Source organism: Ahaetulla prasina, chromosome 1 (genome assembly GCF_028640845.1).
Source record: "Ahaetulla prasina isolate Xishuangbanna chromosome 1, ASM2864084v1, whole genome shotgun sequence".
Taxonomy (NCBI): domain Eukaryota; kingdom Metazoa; phylum Chordata; class Lepidosauria; order Squamata; family Colubridae; genus Ahaetulla; species Ahaetulla prasina.
Genome location: NC_080539.1, coordinates 47,682,504 through 47,698,936, shown reverse-complemented (window position 1 = coordinate 47,698,936; position 16,433 = coordinate 47,682,504). Strand labels below are relative to the sequence as shown.

The window sequence follows — 16,433 nt, the reverse complement described above, 5'->3', positions numbered from 1 at the left end:
AGTGGCAAATGTATGCATTCAAAGGAGGAAAAAACTAATTAGATGGATGTGACATGCAATAATAATAATAATAATAATAATAATGCTGCAGTGGAGAAAGTAAAAATCTCTTTTGAGTAGTCATGCTTTACCTGAAAAAAAGGTAAAGTTCCTTTCATTCACACATGATACCAAATTAACAGTTACTATCTCATCGTTGTTATAAAAGGTGAACTATATTCTGTTCTTGGTTAATGAACAAAGAAGATCAGAGTGTGAACTTTTGAAAGGGTTCTTTGTATTTGTGTCAAAGTGAATTTATTGGTACATTTAGTTCTGCTCCTCAACAATATAAAAAAGAAAAATGTTTTTAATCAGTTCATTTTTTTATACATTATCTGCCACAGTTATACAATAGCTGGTGCTTTGGGACTGAATGAGACTGCTGCTGCACTAGAATAATTAATTTATCCCACAAGTTCTGAATGAGTTGTCTCAGTCCATGCCACAGTTTGCAGGAAGCATCGCTTGGCATATTAATGTGCTGGATGACCTCCAGGGACTTGTCACTAAGAAGCGGGTTCTTCAACAGATGAGCCTTATTGAACGCTTGCATAACTGTGACATTTGTATTCATTTGGCTGAAAACAACTTGATCTAATAATATACTATCTGGGAAAATAATAAGAACTTGCTTTGGTGGGTTTGTTGAAATTTGTGAGGTTTGCTTGTTAGCCATTTCTTGGAACAATAAGTCACTGAATATCAGTCCAGTGAATGTGCAATTAAAAATAGAATAATACACTTTTTAAAAATTGTTATTTTTACAATCTAATAATTAAACGACATAATTGAGGTCATATTTGATTTGATTACTTAAATGTAGGAGGACTGGCAAAGCCAAGAAGAGGAGTAAAAAGAGGAATCAGTTTAGAGTTATTATGTGACCACAAGTGAACTAAGTCTAACCCCTCCCGCACTTGATTGCCATCAACACTTATCTAACTCTAACCAGATGCTGATCATTAACTGAGAAGATTCCTGTGTATAGGCTTTAGCAAAAAAACAGCGTGGACATGGTTTTTCACACCTGATATTAAATAAGTTTGATTTCTAAATTATATAATTTAGGATTGTGATGAATATTCTGTAAGGTAGATATTGACAAGAATAATTTCAGTGGGGTAGGATTCCCCCATTCCAGAAAGTCTGATTGTGTGATTACATTTTTTTTTAGTTTTAATTTTTACAATGTTGTTTTATGTCTTTATTTTCTTAGTTTTGCTGTAACTGGTTTCCACAGAAACAAGGATGATCATAGCTGGAGGCAAGCAGAGTTTGGAACATTTTGGATTTTTTAAAAAATAGATTCTGAAAGTAGGAATGGTATAGACCTAGCACCTGCTGCAATCTCTTAAAATCAAAAACATATTTTCCTGAAATCATACTTCCAGTATGTGACTGTGGAAACATATTCTTATAATATAGTACTCTCCTTGCAGAAGACAAAGTACAATATAATCAACTTGAACCAAAGAATGAGTCTTTTCTCTATGTAATTTAGATCCTCGAGATTATGACTGAAGCTTGTATAATAATAATAAACCCAGATTGTTGGGGGCAGTATGCTGACTCTAAACTTCTTAGTGAGGGCTGTAACGATGCTATAGAGCACTGCACACCAGAACAACTAGACACAAGAACAGTTTTTTCCCAAAGGCCATCACTCAGCTAAACAAATAATTCCATCAACACTGTCAGACTATTTACTGAATCTGCACTACTATTAATCGTTTCATAGTTCCCATCACCAATCTCTTTCCACTTATGACTGTATGACTATAACTTGTTGCTGGCAATCCTTATGATTTATATTGATATATTGACCATCAATTGTGTTGTAAATGTCGTACCTTGATGAACGTATCTTTTCTTTTATGTACACTGAGAGCATATGCGCCAAGACAAATTCCTTGTGTGTCCAATCACACTTGGCCAATAAAATTCTATTCTATTCTATTCCAAAGCATGGTAAAGCGGTATATAAGTCTAAGTGCTATTGCTATAATAAGGGCATGGAGAATCCATTTATGTTGCCAGTGGTCAAATTCCAGGTACTAGGTATATAATTCAAGAGAATATTATCCTCTGAAAATTTTAGCTTTTGTTCTACCATCATGCTTATATATCGTCCGCTACTTTCTCCCAGAATGCAGTCAGTATATGACATTGTAATAACATGTTTTAAAGAAACATTGTCCTTATTACATATCCAACATAACACTGAGCTATAGGCTAACTAACACAGTATCTGTTTCAGGCACATTGGTAGAAAGAGTAATTAAAGGAAAAAAATTGCTACATACAGAAGACTACAAAGGGCTCTGGCTGGACTAGAAAACCTCCAAGGTCCCTTCCAGCCCTATTATTCTATGATTCTATGTCTTGTTTAAAAAATCAGGAAGGATACCATCAAAGTAAACCCTGCTATATAAAACAAGTAATTTTTTTGAGTGTCAATGAATATATGGATGGAGGTGATATTTGATAACAATATTTTAATGTTTGGATTGAAATCGGTTGATGAGGTTGGATTCTTCTTTAAATAGATAGAAAAAAGATATTGGAATAATAGCAAATAACTTAATAAAGATGTTGACTTGATGCATGGCAGTTTTGACAAAGGCAAATTTGATCAATCAGTGGGAAAAGAATTGAAATAAAATTATTAATATAATAATACCCATTATACAAATCTACATATATCTGCAGTATTGCATATAGTTCAAGTCTCCACATTTGAAAGAAAATATAGTAGGAAAAAAATATAAAAGAGGAAATTAAAATAATTAAACTCAAATTGTTCCATTTAAATGAGAAAAAAGGCAAGGTATGTAAAACCATGCATAGGTATTGCTTCATTTTATGAATGAACACATTTATTATTGCCTAACTAATACTAATCTTTAATACTCTATTTCATCAGATGCATTCAATTTTGTCCATAGTACAATTATCTTCTCCAATGGTCAACATTTTCTTGATTAAGTGAGATTAGATGACAATGAGACCAAAGGGAAGCTAAATGGGAAGTAAGCTCCCCCAGAACTTGTCCCTTAGAATGCTTACCAGACATTTATGAGAATTCTACCTGACCTTATTTAAGCCCCTAAAATCTGGTCCTTCCCCTAGCTTGATTGATATACCATTATTAGAAGTTGTTTTGGATGTGTTAGCATGGTTCCTTGGACATGTTTTGTATTCTTCTATTTTTGTTTCATGTTGTATTCCATGCAGAGTTGGGATGGAAGTCGGTAGGCCTGCCCTATACATTTATTAAATCAGGTGGAAACAGCACAACAGTGCTGTTATTAATTAATTAACAGTTGCCATGTTGACTGGATATTAAAATTGGATTATTTTCTGAACTGATTGATTAAAATGGATCTCTGTTCATTTACTCAGCCAAAACTTCTATTAGTATGGATTAGGTATCATGTAATTCACTGAACAAACTGGTACTTTCCAGATATGTTAAACTACAGCTTTCATTCACAGCATGGAAGATATACTCCAAACAAATCTGGTGATGATGATGATGATATATTACCATACATATTAAGGTCCGAGTACCATTTCTTTTAGAAACAGAATATGGCAAGAAACTACAGTGGCCCTCACTGCTTTGGTTGCAAAAAAATCCAAGTAACTGACATGCCTCATTTTAGAAATCAGGTCTAATCTACACAATCTGTTACATTTTGATGTGCACTCCTACCATATATTGTTTCAGGTTACAAGAAAGTCTAATTTATTTTAAAAAGCATTTACAAAAACAAACAAAACAAAATATTTTTTGCAAACAACAACAAAAAAGCATGAAGCACATTAGCGTAGATGTAGAACGATATAGGTGCTGACTTCAACTTCCCAAATTCCCAAGCCTGGAAGTTGAAATTCACACAACTTCAAGCTGCCAAGGATGAGAAACACAGCCTTAAATCGTTCAGTTTATTTTTTGTGCTCTCTTGGTTTTCTTACAGATGTTTCATTACCCAAACTAGGTAATATCACTGATGCTACCTAGTTTAAGGAATAGAATAGAATAGAATTTTTTATTGGCCAAGTGTGATTGGACACACAAGGAATTTGTCTTGGTGCATATGCTCTCCGTGTACATAAAAGAAAAGATACCTTTATCAAGAATCATAAGGTACAACACTTAATGATAGTCATAGGGTACAAATAAACAATCAGGAAACAATATCAATATAAATCATAAGGATACAAGCAACAAAGTTACAGTCATAAGTGGAAGGAGATGGGTGGTGGGAACGATGAAAAGATTAATAGTACTGCAGAGTTAGTAAATAGTTTGATAGCATTGAGGGAATTATTTGTTTAGCAGAGTGATGGCGTTTGGGAAAAAGTATCCTTGTGTCTAGTTGTTCTGGTGTGCAGTGCTCTTTAGCATCATTTTGAAGGTAGGAGTTGAAACAGTTTATGTCCAGGATGTGAGGGGTCTGTAAATATTTTCACAGCCCTCTTTTTGACTCGTGCAGTATACAGGTCCTCAACAGAAGGCAGGTTGGTAGCAATTATTTTTTCTGCAGTTCTAATTATCCTCTGAGGTCTGTGTCTGTCTTGTTGGGTTGCAGAACCAAACCAAATGAAAGAGATTTGGTTTGCAATTTGCAAGATAACAAGCAAGCTCAGAGAGCCCCTAATCTTGCGTAGCTTCTTTTCCAAAAACACCACACTACTAACCAGAGCATATAAAACATTTGCTAGACCAATTCTAGAATACAGCTCGCCTGTTTGGAACCCTCACCACATCTCTGACATCAATACAATTGAAAGTGTCCAGAAATATTTTACAAGAAGAGTTCTCCATTCCTCTGAAAACAATAAAATACCTTATCCCACCAGACTCGAAATCCTAGGCTTAGAAAACTTGGAACTCCGTCGCCTTCGACAAGACCTAAGTTTAACTCACAGAATCATCTATTGTAATGTCCTTCCTGTTAAAGACTACTTCAGCTTTAATTGCAATAATACTAGAGCAACTAATAGATTTAAACTTAATGTCAACCGCTTTAATCTAGATTGCAGAAAATATGACTTCTGTAACAGAATCATCAGTGCTTGGAATACGTTACCTGACTCTGTGGTCTCTTCTCATAATCCTAAAAGCTTTAACCAAAAACTTTCTACTATTGACCTCACCCCATTCCTAAGAGGACCATAAGGGGCGTGCATAAGCGCCCAAACGTGCCTACCGTTCCTGTCCTATTGTTTTTCTTTTTTTCTTCCTATATATATGGTTATACCTCCTTATATTTACTCATATATGTGTTTATATACTATATAATCTTTTTTGTATGATACCTACATATATTGTTGTGACAAAATAAATAAATAAATAAATAAGGACCCCGATGTCAACCCTGAGCAACAAATATTCTCCTTTATCAGTTTATTCTATTATCTCAGGCCATTATTTCAACAGTTTGCACTGATCACCATTTACATCTCAAATGACAGACGGGAGGCCGTCTCTGACTTCACTAAGCGGAGATTGGACTGTGCTATAACCAATCATATCGTCCTTCCCTACAGCCAGCAACCAATTGCCGTAGAAACAGCTGAGGGTACACTATCATCTGCCTTCTTATCACCATAGTAACAACCCGAAGACTCCGTTCCTTCGCTCGCTTCTTCCTACCCAGTACCTTATTCCCATTAAGACGAAACAGAAGAAAGGCGCTTTCTACGCTTTCCCTTTCACCAGCCCGAGAATCTCATCAATTGCCGCTGTAGTCCCCGCCCCTCGTTCCTCGCGGAGGGTGATGGGAATTCCAAGATGGCCGCGCCCGCTTGAGATCCTGGAAGCGGGGGGTACTTGCTGCTGCAACTGCAATCGCTATCTGAGGGGAGACACGGGGAGAAGCCGCTGCAGCTTAGGCCCGCAGCCGATCGCCCTTTCCTGTGTCACTCAGGTCCGTGAGTCCCTCTGCCTCCCACAGCTTATCACAGTTAATTCCCGCCTTCCTTTAGCTTTCCAATCCATCAAAGGCTGGCTTGCACGTTGCATGTCCAGGGACTCCTTCGAGTGTTTCTAACTCATTCATTCATTCATCATCAGTAGTTATGACAAATCTGTGCTCTCAGAGCGATGATCACTGACATAGAAAGCAGTTGTAGTTATTTTCCTTCTTTTGGAGTTGACATTTTCAGGCTTTTCCCCCCAAAATTTTCAAAGAGGGGAAAAAGTAAAGTGACAGTATTTTTATTTGAAACTGCAAATGAGTAATCATAAGTAGAAACAGTATCAACAGTTATATTGAAAGGGAGTGAGGAAGAATCTCACTCTTGCAATTTTTAAATATAATGTAGGCAGTAAAATGGTGTAACAATTTTGCATTATTCTATAATTTATGCCCATTTATTTGGCAGTAATTTTAAATTCATTGGATCCTTCTTCTGAGTGTGGTATATAGTTTATGGTTATTATAAGGCAACCTTATATCTTAAAATATCAACATATATTGTTTTATTGTATCTCCGAAGGATTGTCCTGCACCTATAATGAGTGTGTTATTGCAAATACTTTGTCTAATGAAAGGCTATAGCTTCTTTGGAATTCAGCAATCCATTTCAAATGTTTGTGCTAATTTTTTTTTTTTATTTATATCCCGCCCTTCTCCGAAGACTCAGGGCAGCTTACATTGTGTTAAGCAATATTCTTCATCCATTTGTATATTATATACAAAGTCAACTTTTATTGCCCCCAACAATCTGGGTCCTCATTTTACCTACCTTATAAAGGATGGAAGGCTGAGTCAACCTTGGGTCTGGTGGGATTTGAACTTGCAGTAATTGCAAGCAGCTGTTTTAATAACAGACTGCTTAGTCTGTTGAGCCACCAGAGGCTCATTAGAGATAGCAATTTGCATCGATTATTAGGTAGAATTGGATGTACTTCGTGGTTAAGAGATTTCAGTTTAGCTCCTTTAGTTACAAATTTATGATTTTCAGGGATATTCATATCAATGAGGCTAACAAAAACTGTAAAAATTGCACAGTATTGTGTATGCTTTGAAGGATCCCGTGTAATTTGGTTTCTGTTTTGGACTTGCTTTAGAAATAATGTTGATATTTAGAACTCATGTCGAACATCTATGAAGAGAGGTTAACAATGATTGCAGCAGGGGATTTGCAGGAGTTTGTCCCTTTTGGCCGTGACCACTGCAAACATCATCCTAATGCTCTGAACCTGCAACTACGGCAGCTGCAACCAGCCTCAGAACTTTGGTCATCAGATGGAGCAGCTGGTTTGGTGGGGTCACTTCAGGAAGTTACCATCCATGAGAAGCACAAGGTAGAAATGCTTTTGAAAGCAGTATTTTATATTTAGCAAACTTGGACTTAGCATAGAATGAGAAAGTGATAAGGCAGTAAAGCGGATAGGGTAAGGGAAATGTATTCTGTTAAAATGTTTCTGGGTTTTTAGAAGTCCATAGGTAAACATTGAATTGATACAACATTTAAAAAGTGAATAAAAGCATTGATCACACAAGTAGAGCATAAATAATAGGTTTGTAGAGCTTACAAAAATGCACCTAAAAATGCAAGTAGAAAAAAATAGGGACCACCTTTTTGGGAAGGTAACAGCGTTCCGTGCACCTTTGGCATTTAGTCATGCTGGCCACATGACCACGGAGACGTCTTTGGACAGCGCTGGCTCTTTGGTTTTGAAACGGAGATGAGCACCACCCTCTAGAGTCGGCAATGACTAGCACGTATGTGCGAGGGGAACCTTTACCTTTACCTAGAGCTTAGAACTTAATCAACAGGTAAACATCAGCATTAAAGACTGATTCTCTATTTTGGGAATGCTTACTATTTGCCAAATTGTTCCTATACTTTTAATCTCTTTTGTTCTCTCTCTTCTACCAAAGCAAAATTTAGAGCTGGCCCAGGGCATTCACGTATAAACTAAAGAAGGCGGCTATCACTTTTTTTTGTTAAGAGTAAAATATTAAACAGTATAACAATGTTAAGTACAATAATGATTTGTTGGGACTTCATTGAAACTGGATAATAATGATTAAGACATCAGACTAGAAACCAGAAAACTGAGTTCTAGTCCTGTTTAGTTTGAAAGCTAGCTGATAACTTTGGGCTAGTAACTTTCAACCTAATCCACCTCTCAGGGTTGTTGTTGTGAGTAAAATAGGAGGAGGAAGGTCTATGTTCAGTGCCGCAAATTGTTTATAAAAAACAATAAAGGCAGGATAAAAATAAATAAAATAAATGTTTTGTATCTTCTGCATTCTATTTTTGACTATTCAATAGTTCTGTTCTGAAAGAAATATTCTGAGTTTCTTGTCAGATTTTTTTATCATTTTAAAATTATTATTATAGATTATTTCTGTAATTGTGTGTTGTCTCACCCATCAAATGTATTTTATCCATAAGCATACTGTATTAGTACCAAAAATTGCTGAGAAATTCAGGAAAACAGGGTGATACTTGAAAGACATATTGCTTTTGTCACTGAGGCTAGCTAGAAGACACCTAAACTTTTGTGGTTAGTTTTTTAAAATAATTTTTACATTAGCCTTTTTAGAAAGCTAAATCCACTAATCTTCAACAACCACCAGAACCACCAGAATAAGTTATGCAGTATCATCATTTTTTTTTCAAACCACACTTCTGACCTAAATGAGCATTGCTGCACAATAATGGTGATATTCTTTTTTTTTCCTTTTAGGAAAGTTGGAAGTTAAGGAAGGGCATCAGTGAGGTTGGGGAAGAAGTAGAGTATGATGAAGAACTATATGTGGCTGGTAATATGGTCATTTGGAGCAGAGGAAATAAAAACCAATCTTCAGCAGTTTATAAAGCATTTACTGTTGACAGCTCTGTTCTGCAGGTATGAAAAGTGTTTGTATAGCTGCATTGCCAAGGAAAATTAAGGTCATGCATTGCCTTTATGCTTTATGTTCAGGATTTGTTTCAAATTTGTTTTGAAAATAATGATCAGAGAATGGAGGAAAAGCTTCATTAGCACAACTTCATGTGATCTATAATTTCATTTCCTGATTTTTATATATACTTCAGTTTAAAAAACATCTGTCCAGAAGAATGTAGCATATGAGAACAAGGTTGCATGATTGAGAAAAAGGGATTTTTTCCTCAACGGATTGTATCCTGCTTTAAAAACTTTCCCTTGAAATGATTATTGTCCTACTAATAATGAGAACATTCTTTCTTCTACTTGGAAAAAAAAAGCATGAGATAAAAATGATTTTCAGGAGGAAAATAGTGGAAAAGAAGAGGATTTATCATTTCTCATAAAATCAAAGTCCTGACCTAATTTCAACATCCCACATCTTTGCTTTTAAAAAAATCAGGCAAGACAGCCAGTCTTCATTTAATGTCCACTTGTTCAGCAACCATTCAAAGATACAAGTTCTTACAATGAGTTCTCACACAACTGGCAGGAGGCCTCAGATGGCAATTAAATAACTGCAGGATGCTGCAACCATACAGGAGTTGCCTAACAATAGCAACTTGTAAGTCAGTGTGGTCATGTGACATTCCCACTTACAAGCATGTTGCTTAGTCATTGCTTAGTTTCCAGTCCCAATTACTGTTGTTAAGTGAGGACTTCCTGTAACCTTCCTGTAAGACATTTGGCCTTAGTCTTCAGGACAGAATGTTGGCATTCCAAGCTTAATCAATGGAATCATAAGTAAAACATGCAGCTTCAGAACAGGTTCCACCCCCCCTCCCCCCACTTTCTTTCATCTCTAGAGTAGGAGTGATGTAACTATGTAAAATAACTGTACTCAGTGAATTAACAATGTTTTAGTGGGGTGAGAGCAGGGGTGAAATGCTCCCAGTTTGGACTAGATCACTCGATCTGGTAGCGATAGTGATGGGTGGTTCGGAGAACTGGTAACAAAAATCCCTGCCCCTCCCTCTGCCCATCTGCTCCCCCTCCACCCATGCCTAGCTGAGTCGCGCGATCATCAGAGTTTTGTTTTTTTTTACTTTTAAAAGCATTTTTTCTTTGGCTGAAAAAAAGCTTTTAAAAGTAAAAAAAAAAGGCTCTGATGATTGCGCGGTTCAGCTGGGATCGTCAGAACCTTTTAAAAGCATTTTTTTACAAGCTCTTCGGCTGAAAAGGTTGTAAAAAATGCTTTTAAAAGGTTCTGGCGATCAGGCAACTCAGCTGAGATTGTCAGAACCCTTTAAAAGCATTTTTTCTCCAACCTCTTCGGTTGAAGAGGTTGTAAAAAAAAAGCTTTTAAAAGGCTCCTCTGGTGATCCCAGCTGAGTTGCCTGATCATTAGAAGCTTTTAAACACATTTTTTTTACAACCTCTTCAGCCAAAGAGGTTGTAGAAAAAATACTTTTAAAAGTGATAATAATAAAAAAAGTTGGCCATGCCCACTCAGTCACATTACCCCCCACCAAGCCACGCCCACAGAACCACAGTGACAAATTTTACATTTCAGCCCTGGGTGAGAGGTTTTTTTTTCTTCAGGATATTTTTTTCATTTTGTTTTGCCTTCTAATATCTCACTATTATGTATGGATGTTGCCATTTTAGCAGAGCTATACTGAGCCAGAATTTGAACATCAAAATGATAATACCATAGTTGATAATATCTAGTTTTGAATATATAGGGCTGTTTTCAGAACATAGAGGAAAACAAAGAAAATTATTTATTTCACTGATTTTTTTTAATTTTAGGCATTGTGGTGTGACTTCTCAATACCCCAGGAAAAATCTGAAAGAAATAAAGGTAAAAGTAATATTTTAGACCATTTGATTTAAGATCTGGAATTGGAAAAGCATTGCCCAAGTTATGAAGCTGCTCCAGAAATCAGTGCGGAAAATGCAGCCTTTTTGTGACAAAAATAGATGAATGGAAGATAATTTGAATCTCACTTGTCTCCCAATTTAGATAGCTGTCAGTTAGTAGAAAAATGTATCTGCATATTACAGAGCTCTTGCATAAATATCCACAGTATTGAAGGAAAGGATTACACTGCTTCTTTACCCTTTCAGGTAAGCTGTATCGAAGTACTATTTCACCTCTTTTTTAACCAGAAAAGTGGCTGTAGTAGGGTCTGCATTTTTTGAAATGCTTTTTATAATTGAGCACTGTTAAAGGACAATTTTTCAGCAAAATAGAAATTATGGATAAATAATTAAAACATGCAATTTCTGTTAGTTGGATTAAATTGGATATTTTCCCACTACAATGAAGTATATTTTAATATAACTTTTTATAGGTAGCGAATGTCTGGCCAACAAAATATGGCTTGTTATTTGAACGTAGCAGTTCCTCGCATGAAGTGTCTCTAAATCCAAACAGGTAAAGTAAGATGATCGTTGCTTAGATCAGAGTTTCTGAACCTTTTCAGCTTTGCAACCAGCGGCGGGTGGGGGGAGGGGATGGTTTGGCAATATACTCATCCCCACTTGTGTGAACAACATGCAAGAGTGTGCACATACACTCCTTTTGCGCAGCTCCGTTTGTATGCATCCTCACTTGTATGAATAGCAGGCAACTGCATGACTAGTCAATCACAACACATCTTCCAAGATTGTTGTTACAATGATAAATTGAGGAGACCCTCCCAAATAGGCTACGTGCGCTGTCAGAAAAAAAGTGAAATATAAAGACAAATATCATAATTGCCATATTCCCAATTTTCAAGCTATAGTTCAGAATAATAGATGGGAATTATGCAAATATGCATGTGTATGTGCTTAGCATCATATTTCCTTCTACTTTAACTTGTATGCCTAACTTATTAGACCCTTTCCGATCAAATCACAGTTCATTGCTAATATACAAATTGTTACTTTGGAGCTTATGATAATTTTGGATGTGGCCTTCAATTTGAAGTTGTTATCAGAACAATTGTGGCAGTATTTAGAATTTTTGTTCTTTTTTTTTTTTTAGAGAACCTTTACCTACCATGTTCAGCATGCTCCACCCATTAGATGAAATAACACCAATGGTTTGTAAGTCTGGAGGTAAATTATGTAATGCACAAAAAGAAAGATAATTTTAGATCAGCTGTAATCAGAGACACGTAACTTTGTTGATTACTCTGCATTTGGTAGCTTTTAAAAATATGAGATATTGGGATACTTACTGAATTATTTATAAATACGAGTTCAGATATACATATTTGATATGTATATATATATATATATATTTTAATAGTGGCACCAATTGTTTAATTACTTTGCTTTGTGATGTATTTTTTTTTATTAATTAATTTTTTTTTATTACTTTTTTATAACGTTACAAACAAAAAAGAAAATACATTTATTCCACCCTTGTGCTATACATAAAAAAAAAAAAAGGAAGATTTGGGTCTTCGGATATGTCCTCATAATTGTCAAAATCCACGTTTTCAAGGTACAGGTACCGAGGCGTCCAATTTTCCAAGCGCATAATCCACAAATGGTTTCCAAATTTTCCAGAAGATATCTTCTTTATACACACCGCTTCTAATTTTAATACCACATGTCATTTTATCATTTAGAGCTAATTTCCACATTTCAGAATTCCACTCTTCTATTCTAAAAATCACATCTAATTTCCAATATCTAACTATTATAATTCTAATCAATTCTTTTTCATATTTTGTTAATTCTATTTCCTTAATTACCAACAATAATATAGTTTCCACTCCCAATGTTATTACTTTCCCCATCATTTCAAATATCATTTTCTTCATATCTCCAATAATTTCTTTTTTTCTCAAAATTAAAATCTAAATCCACCATAACTTCTACATAATCAGAATCTTTAAAGATTCCCACATCTACCTTATCCACATTATTCAGCAAATCTTTAGAGAGAAAAATATAATCAATTCTGGAATATGTATTATATATCTTAGAGAAAAAAGTGTATACTCTTTCAATTCTTTTAACCTCTCTCCACACATCCACTACACTGTTTCGAAGCATCCACTTATTTAAAATCCCCATTTTATTTGCTCCTCCACAGCGAGTGGGTTTAATACTATCTATTTTATCTCTGATTAAGTTAAAATCCCCAGCCACAATTACTTTCCCTACACTTTCATTCTCTAAACTTTTTGTTATTTTTTCAAAAAATTCTCTTTGTTTCTCATTCGGTAAATATAAATTAACAAGCGTCACTTTTTCCTCATTAAGATTTCCCACAATTATTACATATCTTCCATCCTCATCAAAATTACCTAATGTTTTTCGAAATACACCCTATCTGATATCAATGTTACAACTCCTCTGGCTTTTAAAGTTCCAAATGCTTTTTCATATATTTGCATACCTTTTATATACATTCTGTTTGAGTCTTCAGATTTCTGATGGGTTCCCTATACCCTTCACATTCCATAACATTATTTTTATGACTCTTTAAACTGTAAATTTTTCAATCCTATCCCCACCTCTTCCTTTCTATACCCAAATCCCAACATTGAACTCCTAACAGACATTTAACATAAAAAAAACAAAACAAAAAAAAATAAAAAAGACAAAACAAACAATAAAAAACAAGCAATCTTCTTCCCCCACATCCTCATCGGATCCACCTCTATAAAGAGAATGGGGGAGAGGGGACGTGCCAATGTCCGGGTCACTTCTTTCGGGCTGTCTATTTAAATTCATCACTCAAGAAAAAAGAAAGTGGTAACTCTCTCCCGCATTCAGCTTCGTATTTTCCAAGACTCTTATCTGCTTCTTCTCCTGCTATATCCTCACGACTTTTCTTCTGTTCGACCAACACAAGTGAGATTTCTTTCCTCTTTAACCCTTTAGAGTCTTGCCCAATAGCCCCTTTTTCTTCTTCTGGAGTTGATGTTTCTACATGTATTCCACCCATCTTAAGCATTTGATCTTTTATCTCCATTAAATCCTCCTCCTTGATCAGTCCAAGCTCCTGTAAATATAATATTGCATCTATGTCTGGGGTAATTGTGCGCATCCTTCCTTTATAAAAAAATTTCAATTGTTGTAGTGGCCTCCAATTATATTTAATTCCATTATTTCTCAAAACCTTTGTAATTGGTTTTAAAAAAAATCTCCATGCCCTTTCTTCTCTTGATATATCCGGGAAGACTTGAATAGTCTTCCCTTCAAACTTCAAAGCATCTCCCATCTCTCTCACCTTGGCCATAACTTTCAGCTTATCACTAAGATTTGCAAACCTGACAAGCACATTCCTGTTGGAACCATTTTGCCTTCTATATCCAATTCTAAAAACACTTGCCAGATCTGTTATTGTAAGCGTAATTTGCGTGTCAAGATCATTAATCCATTTTAAAACCCGCTGTTTCAAATTATCTACCTTTCCTTCTTGAATTCCTCGAATAACCAAATTGTGTTTCCTCATTTCTTCTTCCAGGAGACAAATTCTCTTGTCTTGCTGCTCATTTTTGTAAAATATCTCACCAATTTGCCGATCCACTTTTGCATCATGTACATGAATCTGCTCAAGTTCATCTTTAATAATTGTCATTTCCACTATTTGCTTTGCAAAATTTTCATTCATTTCTTGTTTCATTTTTTTCATTTCCAATGTCAAATTATCCATACACTCCGATAATCCTACTATTTTTTCCCCAATTTTGTTTAAAGCCGCAGCAACTTGCTGCATTTCTGAAGGTTGTTGAGTCATTTTAAAAAGTTTCAAACTAGTATTTCAAACCACTTTTGCAGAGGGTCTTAATGAAGATTAAGGGACAGCAATTTTTTAATTGAAGCTGAAGCGGCTTATTTTGCACTCGAAAATTTATTTCTCAACAGCTTGTAATTCTTAGTCACTCCCCAGAGAACACAGATAACTTCACAGCTTTCAAACAATAATCAACACCATTTTATCTCCTCGTCAGCAAAGGGGGAAAAAAAGCAAAACCTTTACTTTATAAAAAAAATTACTGCCTCGTTCCAACTTAAACTTTGGAGAAAAATTCTTTCCTTCTGTTATCTGTGATCATAAAAGTGCATAAACAAGCTGTTAATTTCCTCTTAAAAAAAATTGATATGTATATTCAAGATTCACTTTATCTTGAAATTGAACACATAGAACAGTAAGCTTAATGTCAGAATTCCAAGTAACACCCCCAACGAAAGAAGACTTCGAGGCTAGAAGTTCTTTAAAGTTCCATTTTATTAGAGATGTCATATTGGCACATCTGGGAAAACCCGAATCTGAAAGCTTCCAGGTTTCCCCCACCCAAAAGAAAGTTCAAGGTCCCTTGCACCCACTGTCCATCACATGGTCCAATCAATGCATCGTCCCAACTGGAAATGCCTCCCAGTCACGCCACTCCAGGTGCAGGCCAAATGTCCTTGACTCTCAGAGAAAGAAATGTTATTATGGCTAGATATCTCCACCACTCCATGCAATCCCCCCTCCCAGTTTCCCACAGCTAAGTTTCCCACACTAAGTGTGGCAGCCCTGAAGATCCAAAGAAAAAGATGGCCTCCAGAGCTGACACTTGAATTGTTTAGGTTTCCCCAATCTGGTGCCTTTTAGATATTTTAGATGGCAAACTCCCATAGATCCAGTCACTGTACCCAGTGGATTAGGATGATTAGAAATATAGTGCAAACACATATGAAAGACATTAAATTGGAAAAGGATTATCAGAAAACAGCTCAGCAGCTGGCTAACTTTGTTGGAAGCTAAGGAGGACTAGACTTGGTTAATACTGGGATAGGAGGAAATATAGGGCTGTAAGCTAACCTGGAAAGTTGAAAAAATACTGAAAAAGACAGCAGCAGACCAAAAATATGTTCATACTCATGAAGTCACCCAGTCTAGCTATACTTGAAGGAGGATAATCTTTTTATTAAAAAATGTTAACATTTATCCCATTTTTTTCAGTCGTGGAATTCAGTTACAAAAGAAAAGGGGACATAATAGACATACCAAGGTGAAAGATTACAGGGGCATAAGTTGAAAATTGATTTATTTTATTTATAACTGAAGCTATTTAAAAATGTGGCAAAGTATACAGATAATTGTTTTGAAATCATGTCTCTTGACAAGTAATCAGTTTGATCCTTTCTCCACTTAGCAGCCTTGTTTGCCTCTGCCAGAATACAGTATGTTGCTGATTATTCCATGAGAATAGTTTTCGTCAATGCTGAGCCCTCCATTCTCATGACGTATGATGCCTCTCAATGCTTGCATTCCATATGGGCCCTTCGAAGAGTAAAAGCAGAGGTAAAAAAAATTAAGGGTGAAGTGAACATAGTATCATAGAAAACAAGGAGGATAATTGATGGCTTGCCTATTCTGTGAGTGGTTGTTGTTCTGTGTAACTTACACTGCACGGTCATCCGAATATGTTGGGTTGTAAGATTTATATATTGGACAGACGTCAGCAGCTTAGTGGCCTCCTAAGGTTTTAGATTATAA

General features: G+C 35.7%; 1 protein-coding gene across 1 annotated transcript in view; it reads left to right on the top strand.

Annotated features, from left to right (window-relative positions):
• Positions 1-5,654: 5,654 nt before the first annotated feature.
• ANAPC1 (anaphase promoting complex subunit 1) overlaps positions 5,655-16,433 on the top strand; it is a 67,021-nt gene continuing 56,242 nt past the window's right edge. The window contains exons 1-8 of the mRNA XM_058165095.1: positions 5,655-5,978; positions 7,124-7,360; positions 8,756-8,917; positions 10,748-10,799; positions 10,962-11,065; positions 11,293-11,375; positions 11,970-12,043; positions 16,093-16,238. Coding sequence (XP_058021078.1) covers positions 7,148-7,360; positions 8,756-8,917; positions 10,748-10,799; positions 10,962-11,065; positions 11,293-11,375; positions 11,970-12,043; positions 16,093-16,238 — 834 coding nt within the window. The 5' untranslated portion in view covers positions 5,655-5,978; positions 7,124-7,147. The remainder of the gene's footprint in view (positions 5,979-7,123; positions 7,361-8,755; positions 8,918-10,747; positions 10,800-10,961; positions 11,066-11,292; positions 11,376-11,969; positions 12,044-16,092; positions 16,239-16,433) is intronic.